The sequence below is a fragment of the Typopeltis vanoorti genome, chromosome 13 (assembly GCF_054136105.1).
Source record: "Typopeltis vanoorti isolate ZY-2024b chromosome 13, IOZ_Tvanoo_1.0, whole genome shotgun sequence".
In the NCBI taxonomy this organism is placed as follows: Eukaryota; Metazoa; Arthropoda; class Arachnida; order Uropygi; family Thelyphonidae; genus Typopeltis; species Typopeltis vanoorti.
Window position 1 is genome coordinate 17,903,120 of NC_143561.1, and position 13,439 is coordinate 17,916,558.

At 36.5% G+C, this 13,439-nt stretch overlaps 1 protein-coding gene across 4 annotated transcripts in view; it reads left to right on the plus strand.

The window, feature by feature from the left end:
- LOC150099961 (peroxisomal ATPase PEX1-like) overlaps positions 1-13,439 on the plus strand; it is a 324,099-nt gene that overhangs the window by 166,430 nt on the left and 144,230 nt on the right. For all 4 annotated transcript variants that reach the window (XR_016549251.1, XM_090402786.1, XM_090402787.1 and 1 more), the window contains one exon: positions 4,655-4,826. Coding sequence is in view for 3 of the 4 variants with exons in the window: in XM_090402786.1 (XP_090258912.1) it covers positions 4,655-4,826 (172 nt within the window). In the remaining variant the exon portion in view is untranslated. The remainder of the gene's footprint in view (positions 1-4,654; positions 4,827-13,439) is intronic.

A 13,439-nucleotide genomic window follows, 5' to 3' on the forward strand; every position in this document is an offset into this window, starting at 1 on the left:
GAAGCGGGAATAACGTGTAGTGAAAGAAGAAGTTAGTCAGTCAGATTTTCTCCTCCTCCCCTTCTCCATTTTTAAATCTTTGTAATATTATAATTCTATGTTCAAGCAATAGTTTGTGTTTCCTTTTACAGGGCATCACATAGACCCATCTTACTAAGTTATTGACTTAACTTCAAAATTAACAAATAGATGACAGTATTCATCCTTTACTAGATGAAAAAATTAAAAATAAGGATATAAAATGAAAACTAAAAATTATTTACTGATATTCTTACTTCATAGTGTGGTAATGTTTTTAGAATAAGAGCAACAGGTTATGTATATAACACACAGTTTATTGAGCATTAATTTATTGTACGAGTATATATAAAAAATAAGTAAAATGTTGTTAAACCTTGATAAGTTTAGAATATTAAGATTCCACTTATTGTTTAACAGAACTGACACCCTATAAGAAATATAAAAATAATATTTTCTAGGTATCTGTAGTTATGTATTTTAGTATTTAATACATTAGTTTAAAAAAGGAAAGAATTGTAAAATAACTCAGGGAGACATTATTTACTTGGTAAAAGAAAAGAATATGTAAGAAAAATGTGGCAATGTTAAGTGTATAATATTAGTACTGGTTTAAAGTTGATATTACTTTTTTTGTGAAATAACGTGCAAGAAAACGGCAAAGATTATCAGTGTAAACTTAAGTTCAAAGTTCAGGGGGCAAGCAGACAGTTGCCTCAAGCAGTCTCGTACTCACGGGACGTGAAAAGAAATGGCGGGAAGAATTGGATGTTGTGAGATCAGACACGTGTGACGGAGAATTCTGCGTGCCGGGTGAACGACCTAAGTTACAGTGATGGCCGGTAGGGAGGAGTTATAAAAGGGTTGGAAAGTCCTCCCCCCTTAGTCTCTGGTCTTTTTGTTTCACTTCGTGGTCGACCGGAACTCTGGGTGCGAGGTCCATCGCTGACCAGATGGTTGCAGGAGCAACTCCATTCCTATGCCCTCGGATGATGTTTCTTCGGGAAATCTAGTCACGAACTCCCGAGAAGCAGCAGCAGGTCATGCCTCTTGGAATTTGGAAGAAAATATACGTCCAGAATGCTGTAACCAAGGTGATCAAGGAAAGGATCTCATAAGCATATCGATGATCGGAAAGTTTAGGCCGTGGAACAGATTGAGTGCGTCGAGCAGGGCGGATTTAGACTTGCTGAGGCCCTAAGCTATACAAAACCCAGAGGCCCCCTTCTGTTTTAAATTGCATCAGCTGGTCTTTTTGTTTTTTTATTTGAGGCCCCGGCAGATTGCAAGGCCCTAAGCTGTAGCTTTTTTAGCTTATACGTAAATCCGGCACTGGCGTCAAGGAAGGTGATTAGTGCATCAAGAGTGAGGAACTATTATGTGTGGATAAGTAGAAATTTTGTTCTTTGATATGTGTGTAACCTGAGCATTTAATGTTATGTAAGACTTTAATAGCGAAGGACTCTGAGATAGTCATTAGAAAGGACTGTATGTAGAAAAAAGATTTGTTATATAGAAGATCATGAGTGAATGGGCATTTAATGAGTCTAAAAATATTGTATATGTTTAAGAATGTTAGGCAGATTTAACTTAAAGAATGAAAGTTGATAAGGATTGTTAGATCTGAGATTATAGTGTGAGACTTATGTTTTATGTGAGTTATTTAAGTTTGATTGGATTTTGATGGACTTATCTGTGGAAGGTATTAGTGTTAACTGACTTCATCTATTCTTTAGCTAGCTTTGAATGGAAGATTTTCTTTGTATTATTAACTGTATGTACTTTATGTTTAATAAACCTTGCTATTCTTTAACCAAAATTGTCTGTATAGAATTCTATGCACCGCCTGTAAAATTGTTACGAATCTGGGCAGGAAAATTATAGAATATTGATTTAAGGTCACGATTGCAAATCTAGTGTTATCTTGGTACATCTTCTTGCCAACTTCTTGATTAACATTTTATTTAATCTAAGGGTTCTAAGTGGTGTATCATAAAAAATGAATTTCTTAGGACCTAAAGAGAAGTTGTTACGAAGGCTCTGCCACATTGGTTTTGGCTCGACCCTGGGGCTATCTCTTTGTGATCTAGAGGTACCACGTGACATAGGAAAGGCTTTAAGATAATACTGAGAAATGTTAAATTAAAGGAAATAGGACACAACAATGTATAGAATATGATAATTTTTAATAGCAAAATTACACAAATTTTATTACATTCTCGTCATGTCAGTGGTGGATTTACAATTTTAGCAAATTGTAGTGAAGAAATCATTTTTATCATAAAATACAGCTCTATTTAGGCTGACTATCAGATTCAGTTTTGAAAATCCCTGTTCACATTCATGAGGATTCAAACTTATTGAAATTGGAATTGGTAATATATATATATATATATATATATATATAATATTCATCTAAGCTTGATTTGCTTTCTCAGCCTTAAGTAAAAGGCTGGTTATATTCCACTAATTCAAGCCCTACCCAAGGGGCCTATAAGTTGTGGAAATATCTTCTGAATATGAATACTGTGCCAAACAAAGTGGCCTTTTGCAGCTACCTGGTTTTTAATCCATCAAACTTGAGTGCTTCTAGATGTTTTTTTCAATGTTTTGGGAATGGCGCCTAAAGCACCTATTATTATGGGAACAAGTTTCTTTTTCTTTTGCCAAATTCATTGAACTTCAACTTGCAACTCACAATACTTTGTCATTTTTTCAGTTTCTTTTTCATCAATTTGACTATCTCCTGGTACTGATATTTCAATAAACTGAATACCCTTATTTTAACTTTTTTTTCAACCATATCGGGTGTATTACATTTCAAGCTTTTGTCAGTCTGGATTTTGAAATCTCAAAGTATTTTATCTTTTTCATTCTCACTCACTTTTTGGTCAAGTTTATGCTTCCAATATCCTTTGATACTTTAAAAACCTGTACTTTTTACATAATTGCCAGTGAATTATCTTAGCTACATTATCGTGCCTTTTACAGTACTCAATTTGCAATTTTGCCTATAACGGCAGACCACATTATATGACCCACTTATAATGTGGTCTGTTGTTCCTTCCTTCTTTTTGCACAATCTGCATTTACTGTCTTCTTGAATTTTTTGTATTTTTTGCCTTCATTACATTGGTTTTGATGGCCTATTCTTGTGCTGCAAAAATTACAGACTCTGTTTTTTTCTTTAGTGCTCCATTTCTCAACCATTTCCAGGTCAAGTTGCTCTCAGCACTTTCCTCAATGCAGTGAAGGTATTTTCCATGCAATGCCTTATTTTTCCATCTTTCATATATGTGTGTGTGTGTGTGTGTGTGTGTGTGTGTGTGTGTGTGTGTGTGTGTGTGTGTGTGAGAGAGGCCTGTGTAGCTCAGTGGAAGTGACTCTTGCATCCTCTGTGTTTGGTCGCTCGAAGTCAGACTAAAGTTCAAGTCTAGTCACCAACTGGAGGAACGTTTTCTAAGCCTTTCTTCGAACGATTCCTGAGTTAGTCGATCTCTGGCACGGGCAAGCGGGTTTTTCCTCCCGTAAACTCAGGTTTTTTTTCGTCCCATAAACTCAAGAAAATCGACCATAGTACCCACATTATTTCAGACAGTAACGTATCGTGTTAGGGTTAGGTACCAAGAGATGGCAGCACTTGTCTGCCAGCCTCTTCATCGGCGGCTGCTGTAATTAGTGATAGACATGGGCCAGCTATCTCTGATTGGCTACCATTGAAGATTGAACTGCCCGTCTCCGAAAGCTAGATAGGGTATTATAAAGGTCTCCCTATAAGGGAATAAAAGGCGTTAGCTGATTTTTTTTATGTATGTATATATATATATATTAGCAAATGTATGTATATTAGCAAAACAAGTGTTCTCTGCCAGGTTGGCAGGAAAACGACCCAGAGGAAGACCAAGATATAGGTGGATTGATACGGTACAAAGTGCTTTAGACGATAGAAATATAAGATCTGATAATGTTGGAGTCTTGACAAGTAACAGACTGATTTGGAGGAAAATTGTAGATAGGAAGTTAGTAATGATGTAATTTTTTTCATGTAGTACTGTCATATCCTGTACACCCCTTGAGGGTACATGACAGGAATTTGATGATGATATATATATATATATATATATGTGTGTGTGTGTGAAATATATATATATGTGTGTGTGTGTGAAATATATATGTGTGTGTGTGTGAAATATATATATATATGTGTGTGAAATATATATAATATATTATATATTTTATGTGGCTCTCAGCCCACATAAAATGATTAATGATTATTTTTCCATTTTTTATTAATTTTATATTTTTTGGCATTTTTAATTTACTTGAAACAAATTATTATTAGTTTCGATATTCTAATAGATAGAGTAAGATGAGTTATATCTCATCCCACCAAAGATCAAATACTAAATTTCATGAGTTGTGTTTAGTCAAAGTGGAAGTTATATTGAATATGGACTTGGCAGATTTATTCATTCTACAGTATGTGTTATTGAAAAATAAAAAAATTCACTCTGTTTAGTCATTGGTAAATGTTAATCACATTTACTGTCTTTCTTCAACATTTATGTATGAAAATTGTTAGTACTTCAATTTTGGACACATGTCAAATGGTTATTTTGAAAATTTTCTTTTACAGAAAACACGAGAAGAAATTTTAAAAGCCTTGGTTCTTTCAAAAACTCATTTATCAGATAAAACCCTTAATTCGATAACTTGGAACAAATTATCATCAAGAACAGAAGGATATGTAGCTGAAGATTTGGATCTTCTAATAGACAGAGCTACTCATGCTGCTTGGCAAAGAACTGGTATATTTATTAATTTATACACTTATTTATTGATTGATTGATCCTTAATTATTTTTATACTTTTTATCATATTCTGCATATTTATGATATAGTTTTGATAAAGACATGCCTATTAAAATTGTAATTTGATAAATACAATTAAAATGACATAGGCAAAGTGGATACTAGATCCAACATTATTTCAAAAACGAATGTTTGTAGAAACTGAAAATTTCGTAAGTTGACCTGAGAGCTTACTAGAATACAATCCTTGGTGTCCCTGAGTTGCCTTAGCATGCACTACTTAAAAGACATGGGTGCTGCCCAAGCATCCATATATTCGCCTCTTATTAGTGCATTTGATAAAGGTTTTAAAGTAGTGCAAGAAAAGGCAACTTGAGGATGTCGAGGATTGTATTCTCGTAAGCTCTCTGGTCAAATTACAAAACTTTCATAGTTTCTACAAACATTCAGCTTTGAAATAATTTTGGATCTAGTATCCACTTTGCCTATAAAATTTTACATTGTCGAAATGAAGCCTTATGGCTCTTTCTTTTAATAATTACAATTAAAATAAGCCTGTCTTTTCCAATTTTATTTATTTCATATGGGATTCCCCTCTCCTTCCTCCCCTGTCCCTTAGGGCAGGTTGAGCCCTCCTAATGAGGGATTAAGTATATTTTTTTATGACTTTGGATCCATGTGTGTTCACAGGACCAGTATACCTGTTCTGAGGGATGAAAAATCCAGGTGGAAAAAAAAAAAAACCTCTTCCTCTGTATGAGGCCAGCTAACTCACCTTTAGTTGAAAGAGACCAGATAAAGGTTCCTCACATCATGGACGGGAATCGAATCCAGGTCTTTCTGACCAAAGGGCTTCGTCTATACCGACTGAGCTGAGCTACGAAGGCTCTGCTTTCGAAATAAAAAGTTGAATGAAGGCATGTTTTATATTGGCGTCACTGCACCCACAAAATGTCTTTAGTTGAAAAAATTTAAACAATCTCTTCTTCCCATCATGGATTTTAGGCCAACTGGCCTATTCTGGTCTCATGCCATCACTTACTTGGTATTCTAATTCTTCTTTTTTCGTTTATTTTATATCCACATAGTAATTTTAGCAGTTTGCTCTTGTCCATTTGATTTAGATGTTCTAACTATTTTTGTTTATATTTACTTATATAATTGTTAATTGGTTCTACTTATATTATTATTATTACGGACAACTTCAGAGAGTCCTTAGACCCATCGAGGGAGGCAGCCTCATTCACTGTCACAGCATCCACCACAGACTCTGGCAGCCCATTCCACTCATTCACCACTCTAAAAGTAAAGAACCCAGCTCTAACACCCTTACTAACCACACTTTTGCCCAGTTTCCATGGATGTCCCTTAGTCCTCCCACAACCAGCCCTGTTCTCAAAAATATCTTCTGAATTAATTTTATAGAAACCCTTCAGTAATTTGAATGTCTCAATCATATCTCCCCTCCTCCACCTATCAACCAATTTTTGCAACCCACAAATCCTCAACCTGTTCTCATCAGGTTCATTCCATAGACCTGCTATCATCTTGGTCACTCGCCTTTGGATTCTCTCAACCTCCTCCCCATCAAGAAGAAACCTAGGTGACCAAATCCGGGCACAGTAGTCGAGATGGGGTCTTATCAAGGCTCGATACAGAGGAACAATAACCTGCTTGTCTCTGCTTGTCAACATATTCTTCAGCAACCAAGTGATTTCATGAGCTGATTTGGCCACTTTTGCAATGTGCCCCCTAAATTTCAACTCCTTATCCACTAACACTCCTAAATCTTGTGCCCCATCAATTTCCTGGAGTACAGTTTCACCAATGTAGTAAACCGCTGCTAATCTTTTCACCCCAAAATGTATAACCTAACATTTTGCCACATTAAATTGACATCCATTCTCCTTAGTCCAGACCTCCAATCTATCCAAATCAACTTGCAAAATTTTGACATCATCTGCATTCACTGTTGCCCTACCCAACTTTGCATCATCCGCAAACAAATGAACCGTTCCTCTCAGATCCTTTCCTATATCATTAATGAACAAATTAAACAGCAGTGGTCCAAGAACAGATCCTTGTGTCACACCACTAGTCACAGGCCGTCTTGTGGACTCTACTCCTGAATAAACCACTCTCTGATATCTCTCCATCAACCACCCTCCTATCCATCTCACCAACCCTATATCCATCCCCATATGCTGCAATTTACTGATTAGAATTCGATGTGGTATCCTGTCAAAGGCCGTAGCAAGGTCCAGTAGAATCACTGTAAACCCATTACCCTTATCCAGTTCAGCCGTCACTGTGTTATAATACGTGAGCAAGTTACTAAGGCATGACCTACCCTTCACAAAACCATGCTGTCCCTTATACAGTATCCCATTTTCATCTATCCAATCTTGTATTTTCCTCTTGACTATTTTCTCCAAGACCTTGATAATGATTCCTGTTATGCTGATTGGCCAGTAATTTTCAACAGCAGCCTTGGAACCACCTTTATGCAGAGAACTATTTTCCCCTCTTTCCACCCCCTTGGGACTGACCCAGACCCAAGGCTCAAATTAAACAAAATGGTCAAAGGCACTGACAATTCTTTAGCCGCTTCACGTACGACACGAGCTGGTATACCATCCAATCCCACAGATGTATTGACATTGAGGTTCTGTAATAGACTAGTTACCTCTACTTCATTCATCACAATTCCAGTATGTTGGTTCTTCCATTCCTGCAATGTTACCACCCGGATGATATACTCTTGCAAAGTGCTCGCTCAGTAATTCCACTATATCGACTGATTCGGTTACCTCCCTATCCTCAGCATTTTTTAAAATCATTCTGCCACGAGCATTTTTCCTTTTACTTGCAACATATTGAAAAAACTGTTTGGGATTCTCTTTAGCCTGCATGGCCAATTTTCTTTCGTAATCCGCCTTTGCTTTTCTTACCACCCTTGTTACCATCCTGGCCTGAGCTTTATACTGTTCCTGCGCCTGCTGGTCACCTTTCTCCTTAAATTCTCTCCACAATTGTTTCTTTTTTTTGCAGCTCAAGCTTAATAGTGTTATTCATCCATTTAACCCCTACTTGATTTATTATTCGGACTCTTGGTATACAGTCAACCATTGCCTCCTGCAAACACTTCTTAACCACCTCCCATGCACTATCAACATCCAGCCCTTGCAGTTTTACATGCCATGGCACTGAGCCAAGCACACTCCTAAGCTTGTCATACTTACCAGCTATGTAATTCCACATGTACCCTGTCTTAATTGTAAATTCCACTCCTTTAGCCACCTCCCAAGTCATGACCTTATGGTCACTCTCACCAATTGGTGGCAACATGGTCATGTTTGTTACAGCCACATTCTCAGTTGCAATTACTAGGTCAAGCACTCTCTTCCCCCTGGTATTTTCCACTACATGCTGTTGCAGATAGTTGTCCCTTAATAACCGCATAAAATCCAATTCCTTCCTCCCATGTGCCCTCTCCTCTTTCCAGTCAATGTTACCATAATTGAAATCACCCATAATAATTACCCTCCTTCCACTCATTTCTTCTATTTGCCTATGCATACTATCCCCACCATCTATTCCATCACCTGGTCTATAGCAGCACCCAATTGTATATTTTGTTCTGCTAGATTCTATCTCACACCAAACGGCCTCAAATGTGCTCTTTTCTCTATCCTGCAGTTCAACTTCTATACTCCTTGGCTGCAACTCATCAGCTATCATCAGTAACACTCTTCCCCCTTTTTATTCTCCCTGTCACTCCTGAACATGCTATACCCATCACATTCAATCCCACTAGCTTTATCATCTTCTGTCAGCCATGTTTCACTAATACCAACAACCTGTGGCCTGGAAATGCCAACCAAGGCCAAAAATTCTTCCTTCTTGTTCCTAATACTCCTGGCATTAGTGTACATGAATTGCAGAAGCCCATTAGTCCCATCCCTACTTTGATGCCTTATATACTAACTATCCCATTCTGATTTGTTGTCCTTCGTACTCGCTTAGGCATATTATACTCATTCATACACTCAACTGCCTCCCTAAAGTCTGCATATCTACTCCCCCCCCCCTTAATAAATCTAGGTTCCCTGAGTCTGTACATCCACTTCCACATCATTCATCAACACTTTTTCAAGCCTCCGTACACCAACTCCATTTAAATTTAACCCATCCATCTTATATAAATCCTTTCGCCCATCGAACTCACTCCACACATCCACAAATTCCACATCACTCTCCATGCATAACCCACACATACAGTCATTGGCAATTATGGCCCTCCATCTAAACATTTCACTGTCATACCATGGTAAAATACTCACCATCCTAACTCTCTCACTCTTCTCTTTTGCTACCTCAAGTAATTCCCTCACATCCTCTATCATTTCCATTTTGTCTTCTTTCAAATCATTTGTTCCTGCCACAATTATCATCTCTTTCACCCTCTGTTTTTGCACTCGAATAGATTCGCTGACGTCCTTTATGTTCGCACCCGGCTGGTACGATTTCGTCAAACTCTCAACTATCACACCTCTTAATAGCGAATCCCCTTACAGCACTCGCTCCTTCATTTTATTGATGTTTACGAACATTCTATTATTTTTCGTAATAGACTTTCGGCGTTTATTAGTCGGCACGTTCAGCACACATTTTTCCATGCACTCCAGTTGCCTTTTTGCTCTGTGTATCACTCCGCTCAATCTTGCGATTTCACTACTCGCATTTATCTCACCATTTTCATTATCAATTAAATCATCCATTCGTTCTGTATTTTTACCTTCATTTACACTTTCAACGACGCTCTCACACCTATCTGGCACTACCTCACAATTCCCTATCACACCACCATTTTTTTCATTCTGACTATCATTAACGATATCACTCTCGCCACCTGAAACATGCTTGAGATCCTCATTCTCTTTACACTTTCTGCACATATTAAGGGGCAATCTCCAGAGTTACATAAGGAAGAGAGAAATGAGCCTCAGGAGAGAAATCATGAGTCCCATGTGAATAAAGTGAAGAAATCATCACATGAGGAGGTAATCTGTGAAAGGAAATCAAAAGTAGTTAAGGTTAAATCAGAGGTAAATTTCTGCAAGGTTAGAAAAGGGAAGAGAATTAAAAAGCAAAGAAATTAAGTACATCAGTTATGAACATATGGATGATTACAAAAAAAAAAAAAAAAAAAAAAAAAAAAGGAGGGTGAAAGGAAAGTACAAAAAAAAAAATAAATAAATAAAAGGGGGAACTCTGTATATAAATAGAGGAGGAACACTTCAAAAAATAATTTTTTACAAAAATTTTTTTTGTTTAAATGGGGGACCTTTGTTACACCCTGATACCTTAAGAATGTAGAATTCCCAGCTGTCATGGTGTAACATGAAGAAAAAATAAAATAAAACCGCTGTATAAAAGCTAATAGATGAATTATTTAAAAGAAAGAAAAATATTCTTGCATCCAAGTAAAATATATAACAAAAAAAAGTGTTGAAATATTACAGAATTATTAAAAGAAGGAAAATATTACAGTTGTGATATAAAACAATTAGCTAAGTAAAACAGAAAAGATTAGTAATAAGAAATTGTGTGTGAGAGGCTAGAGATTAAAATATTAAGTAAATTCTTAAAAATTTGGAAGGGGGATTAATTTAGAGGCTAGCAAAAGAAAAACAATAGACTATCGCTCAGGGTCAATTCTCAGATTTGAGACATCGTCACGGGCTTGCTGACCAAAGGATGTTTGGCAGGAAAACGCCACCCTAATTGGTCGGTGAAGTCGAATCAAGTAAGGGGCGGAGAAAAGAAATTAAAGAAGGTGCCGTTAGGAGTCAAGGTATAAAAGGGTTAGACCCCCCCCCACGAGGCTTTTTTCCCCGGAGAGTTTCTTCACGAGCTCCTTCATATAGGTTTCACGTGGTTTTCCTTAGTGGCGGGATTGGAGTTAATCTCCGTCGTCACAACAAGGAAACAATAGTGAGCGGGATTTCGATTCCATATTTCCTATGGTAAGAAACGAGGAATGCCATTTAGCTAAAGGAAAGAAGGTATTATCTATGTGTTTCATCATCCAGTGAAAAGAAAATCTGTAAAGAAGTCGGTGTCCACGTGACGAGTTTCACAGCCATTGTATAGATGATTCTAAAAGTGTCCTTAATTCAAGTATGAAAGGTTAAGATCACGTAAGTACAGTTTATTGCCAAAAGAACTTAGGAGTGACTGATTATAGGAGAGATCATACCAGGATAGTTCATTCGGAAAAAGGTAGAGGCCAATATAGAAAACTCAAGAGAAAAAAGGTACTGTAAAAATCTCATGTTAACTGAAAATCGTCTGTAATTGTAATCATTATTCTATTACTGAACTGTTGAAGAGACTAAGGAAATTTATACTAGGACTTTAGTACATGATTGATTATAATGAAAATATACTTGTTAATATTAATATTATATAAGTAATTATGTGTCCTGAGAATTATACATGTATATTGTAACGTATACGAAAGTTTAAATGTCAAAGTTATGTGTTAGTACAGTGAAAGGATAATTTAATCTACATAGTTTTAAATAGTTGAATAGAGTGGGTTGATCACATATGTCCAGGTGCTACAGCATATAGCGTATTCAGAATAATATAGGGTTAACTAATGTGTTAATTAGATCTAGAATTATACATATGATTGGATGTGTTAAATTTATCATGGCAGCATGATCATAATACCCATATAGGATCATAGCCAAATTACTTGTGATAAGCTAATGTTATTTTGTAAATAAATTCTTAGTGTTGAATTGAATTATATTGTACCATGCTAATGAGTTTAATAAACCTTTATTCATTGAAAAAACAGTTGTCTGAAATTGCTGCCCAATGCACCACTTGAAAAACGTACGAACCTAATCATGCGGGAAATTAATGTGTTAAGAAACGAGATAAAGTGTCACGACTGCAATATTGTTTCACATTCAGACATATTTTAGTAATTGCTCCTTGTTTTTGTATTTAATATCTCAAACTAAATGTCCCAAAAGGTGCAGCATAATATAAATATTAGGGACACTAAGGGAAGAAATAACTTAAATATTTGTAATTTTGGGTGATATCTCGTGCATAGATAATAGTTGAACATAGATAAGCAGAATTTCTCTAATTGGAATGATAATCATAAATTGGGACGCAACAGTGTGTCAGAAAGATTGTAGCTAAGGCTGTTGTTAATATGGGATGAATCGAGCGATATTTCTCTAGATTCGATAATTTTTCTTTCGAGTTCATCATAACACACATGGATATTAGAAGTTTGCGGCCAGTCTACGAGGTGTTGGCGGTCTTCATCTGAGTTTATAGAGAAGAGAACGTGGCTAGAGAGCACGCTGGCCCTGGTCCTATTGTAGGAGATGTCTCTTTGATGTTTTTCCATATATGAAAGGATGGATTTAGCTGTCTGGCTGTAATATGATTTGCCACATTCACACAAAATCTTGTAGACTCCTGGATACTGAATAGGAAGATGTTTCACTTTAGGTGTACTTAGTATGGAGTGAAGTTTTGGAAACGCAGTGAAGCAAGTTCTACCGTTGAATTTCTTAAGAATTTTTGCCAGTTTTGAGGGGAGAGAGCTGATGTATGGCAACGATATAAAAGCTCTTGGGGGAGAAGAATCTTCAATAGCAGTTGAGTGATGGAAAGAGAAAAATTTATTAATCTTTTTAAGAGAGAAACCATTGTTGACATTTTTAGTTATTGGAGTTCATTTTCAGTTTCTGTTTCATCTGTTAGTAAAGATCTGGCTCGATGTGCCAGGGTTGAAATAATACCAAATTTTTGTGGAGGGTAGTGATGGGAAGAAGCATGAAGGTATCTGTCTGTGGTCTGTGTGTGTGGGTTTTCTAAAAATGGAGATTTTGATATTTTCAGTGCATCTAGTAAGTTTTAAGTCCAGAAAGGGGAGACCGTCGTTGGATTCCAGTTCATAGGTAAAATTGATTTTCTGATTAAACTTGTTGAGGTGGTCTAGAAAAAAATTAAGGTGTTCCCAGATGAGGAATACATCGTCTATATAACGATACCATATTTTGGGTTTAAGAGTTGAGAAATTAATTGCTTTTTCTTCAGAATCCTTAAGAAATATGTCAGCAAGAATTGGAGAGAGAGCGGACTGCCCATAGCCAAACCTGAGTTCTGTTTATAAATCTTGTTTTTGTATTTGAAGTATCCTGAATTTACACAGTGAGAAAGTAAGGAAAAGAATTCTTGGATAGTTTGTTCTGGAGAAGATGGAGGACTTCTTGAGTAGGCACATTCGTGAAGAGAGAAACTGTATCGAAACTTGCCATTAAATCTGATTTGTTGAGTTTGATGTCTTTGATTTTGGACACAAAATCAGCTGAATTTTTTATATGAGAAAAGGAAATTCCAGATAGGTTGTAAGTAGGGGAGTTTATGCCTTCAACGATTGATCTGAGTGGAGAGTTTAATTTATGGATCTTTGGGAGTCCATATAATCTTGGGATTAGCGGATGAATCAACCTAAGGGAAAGACGGATGTTTCTTGGTAACTCTGAGGTGGTTTTCAGTAAATTGTTGGTC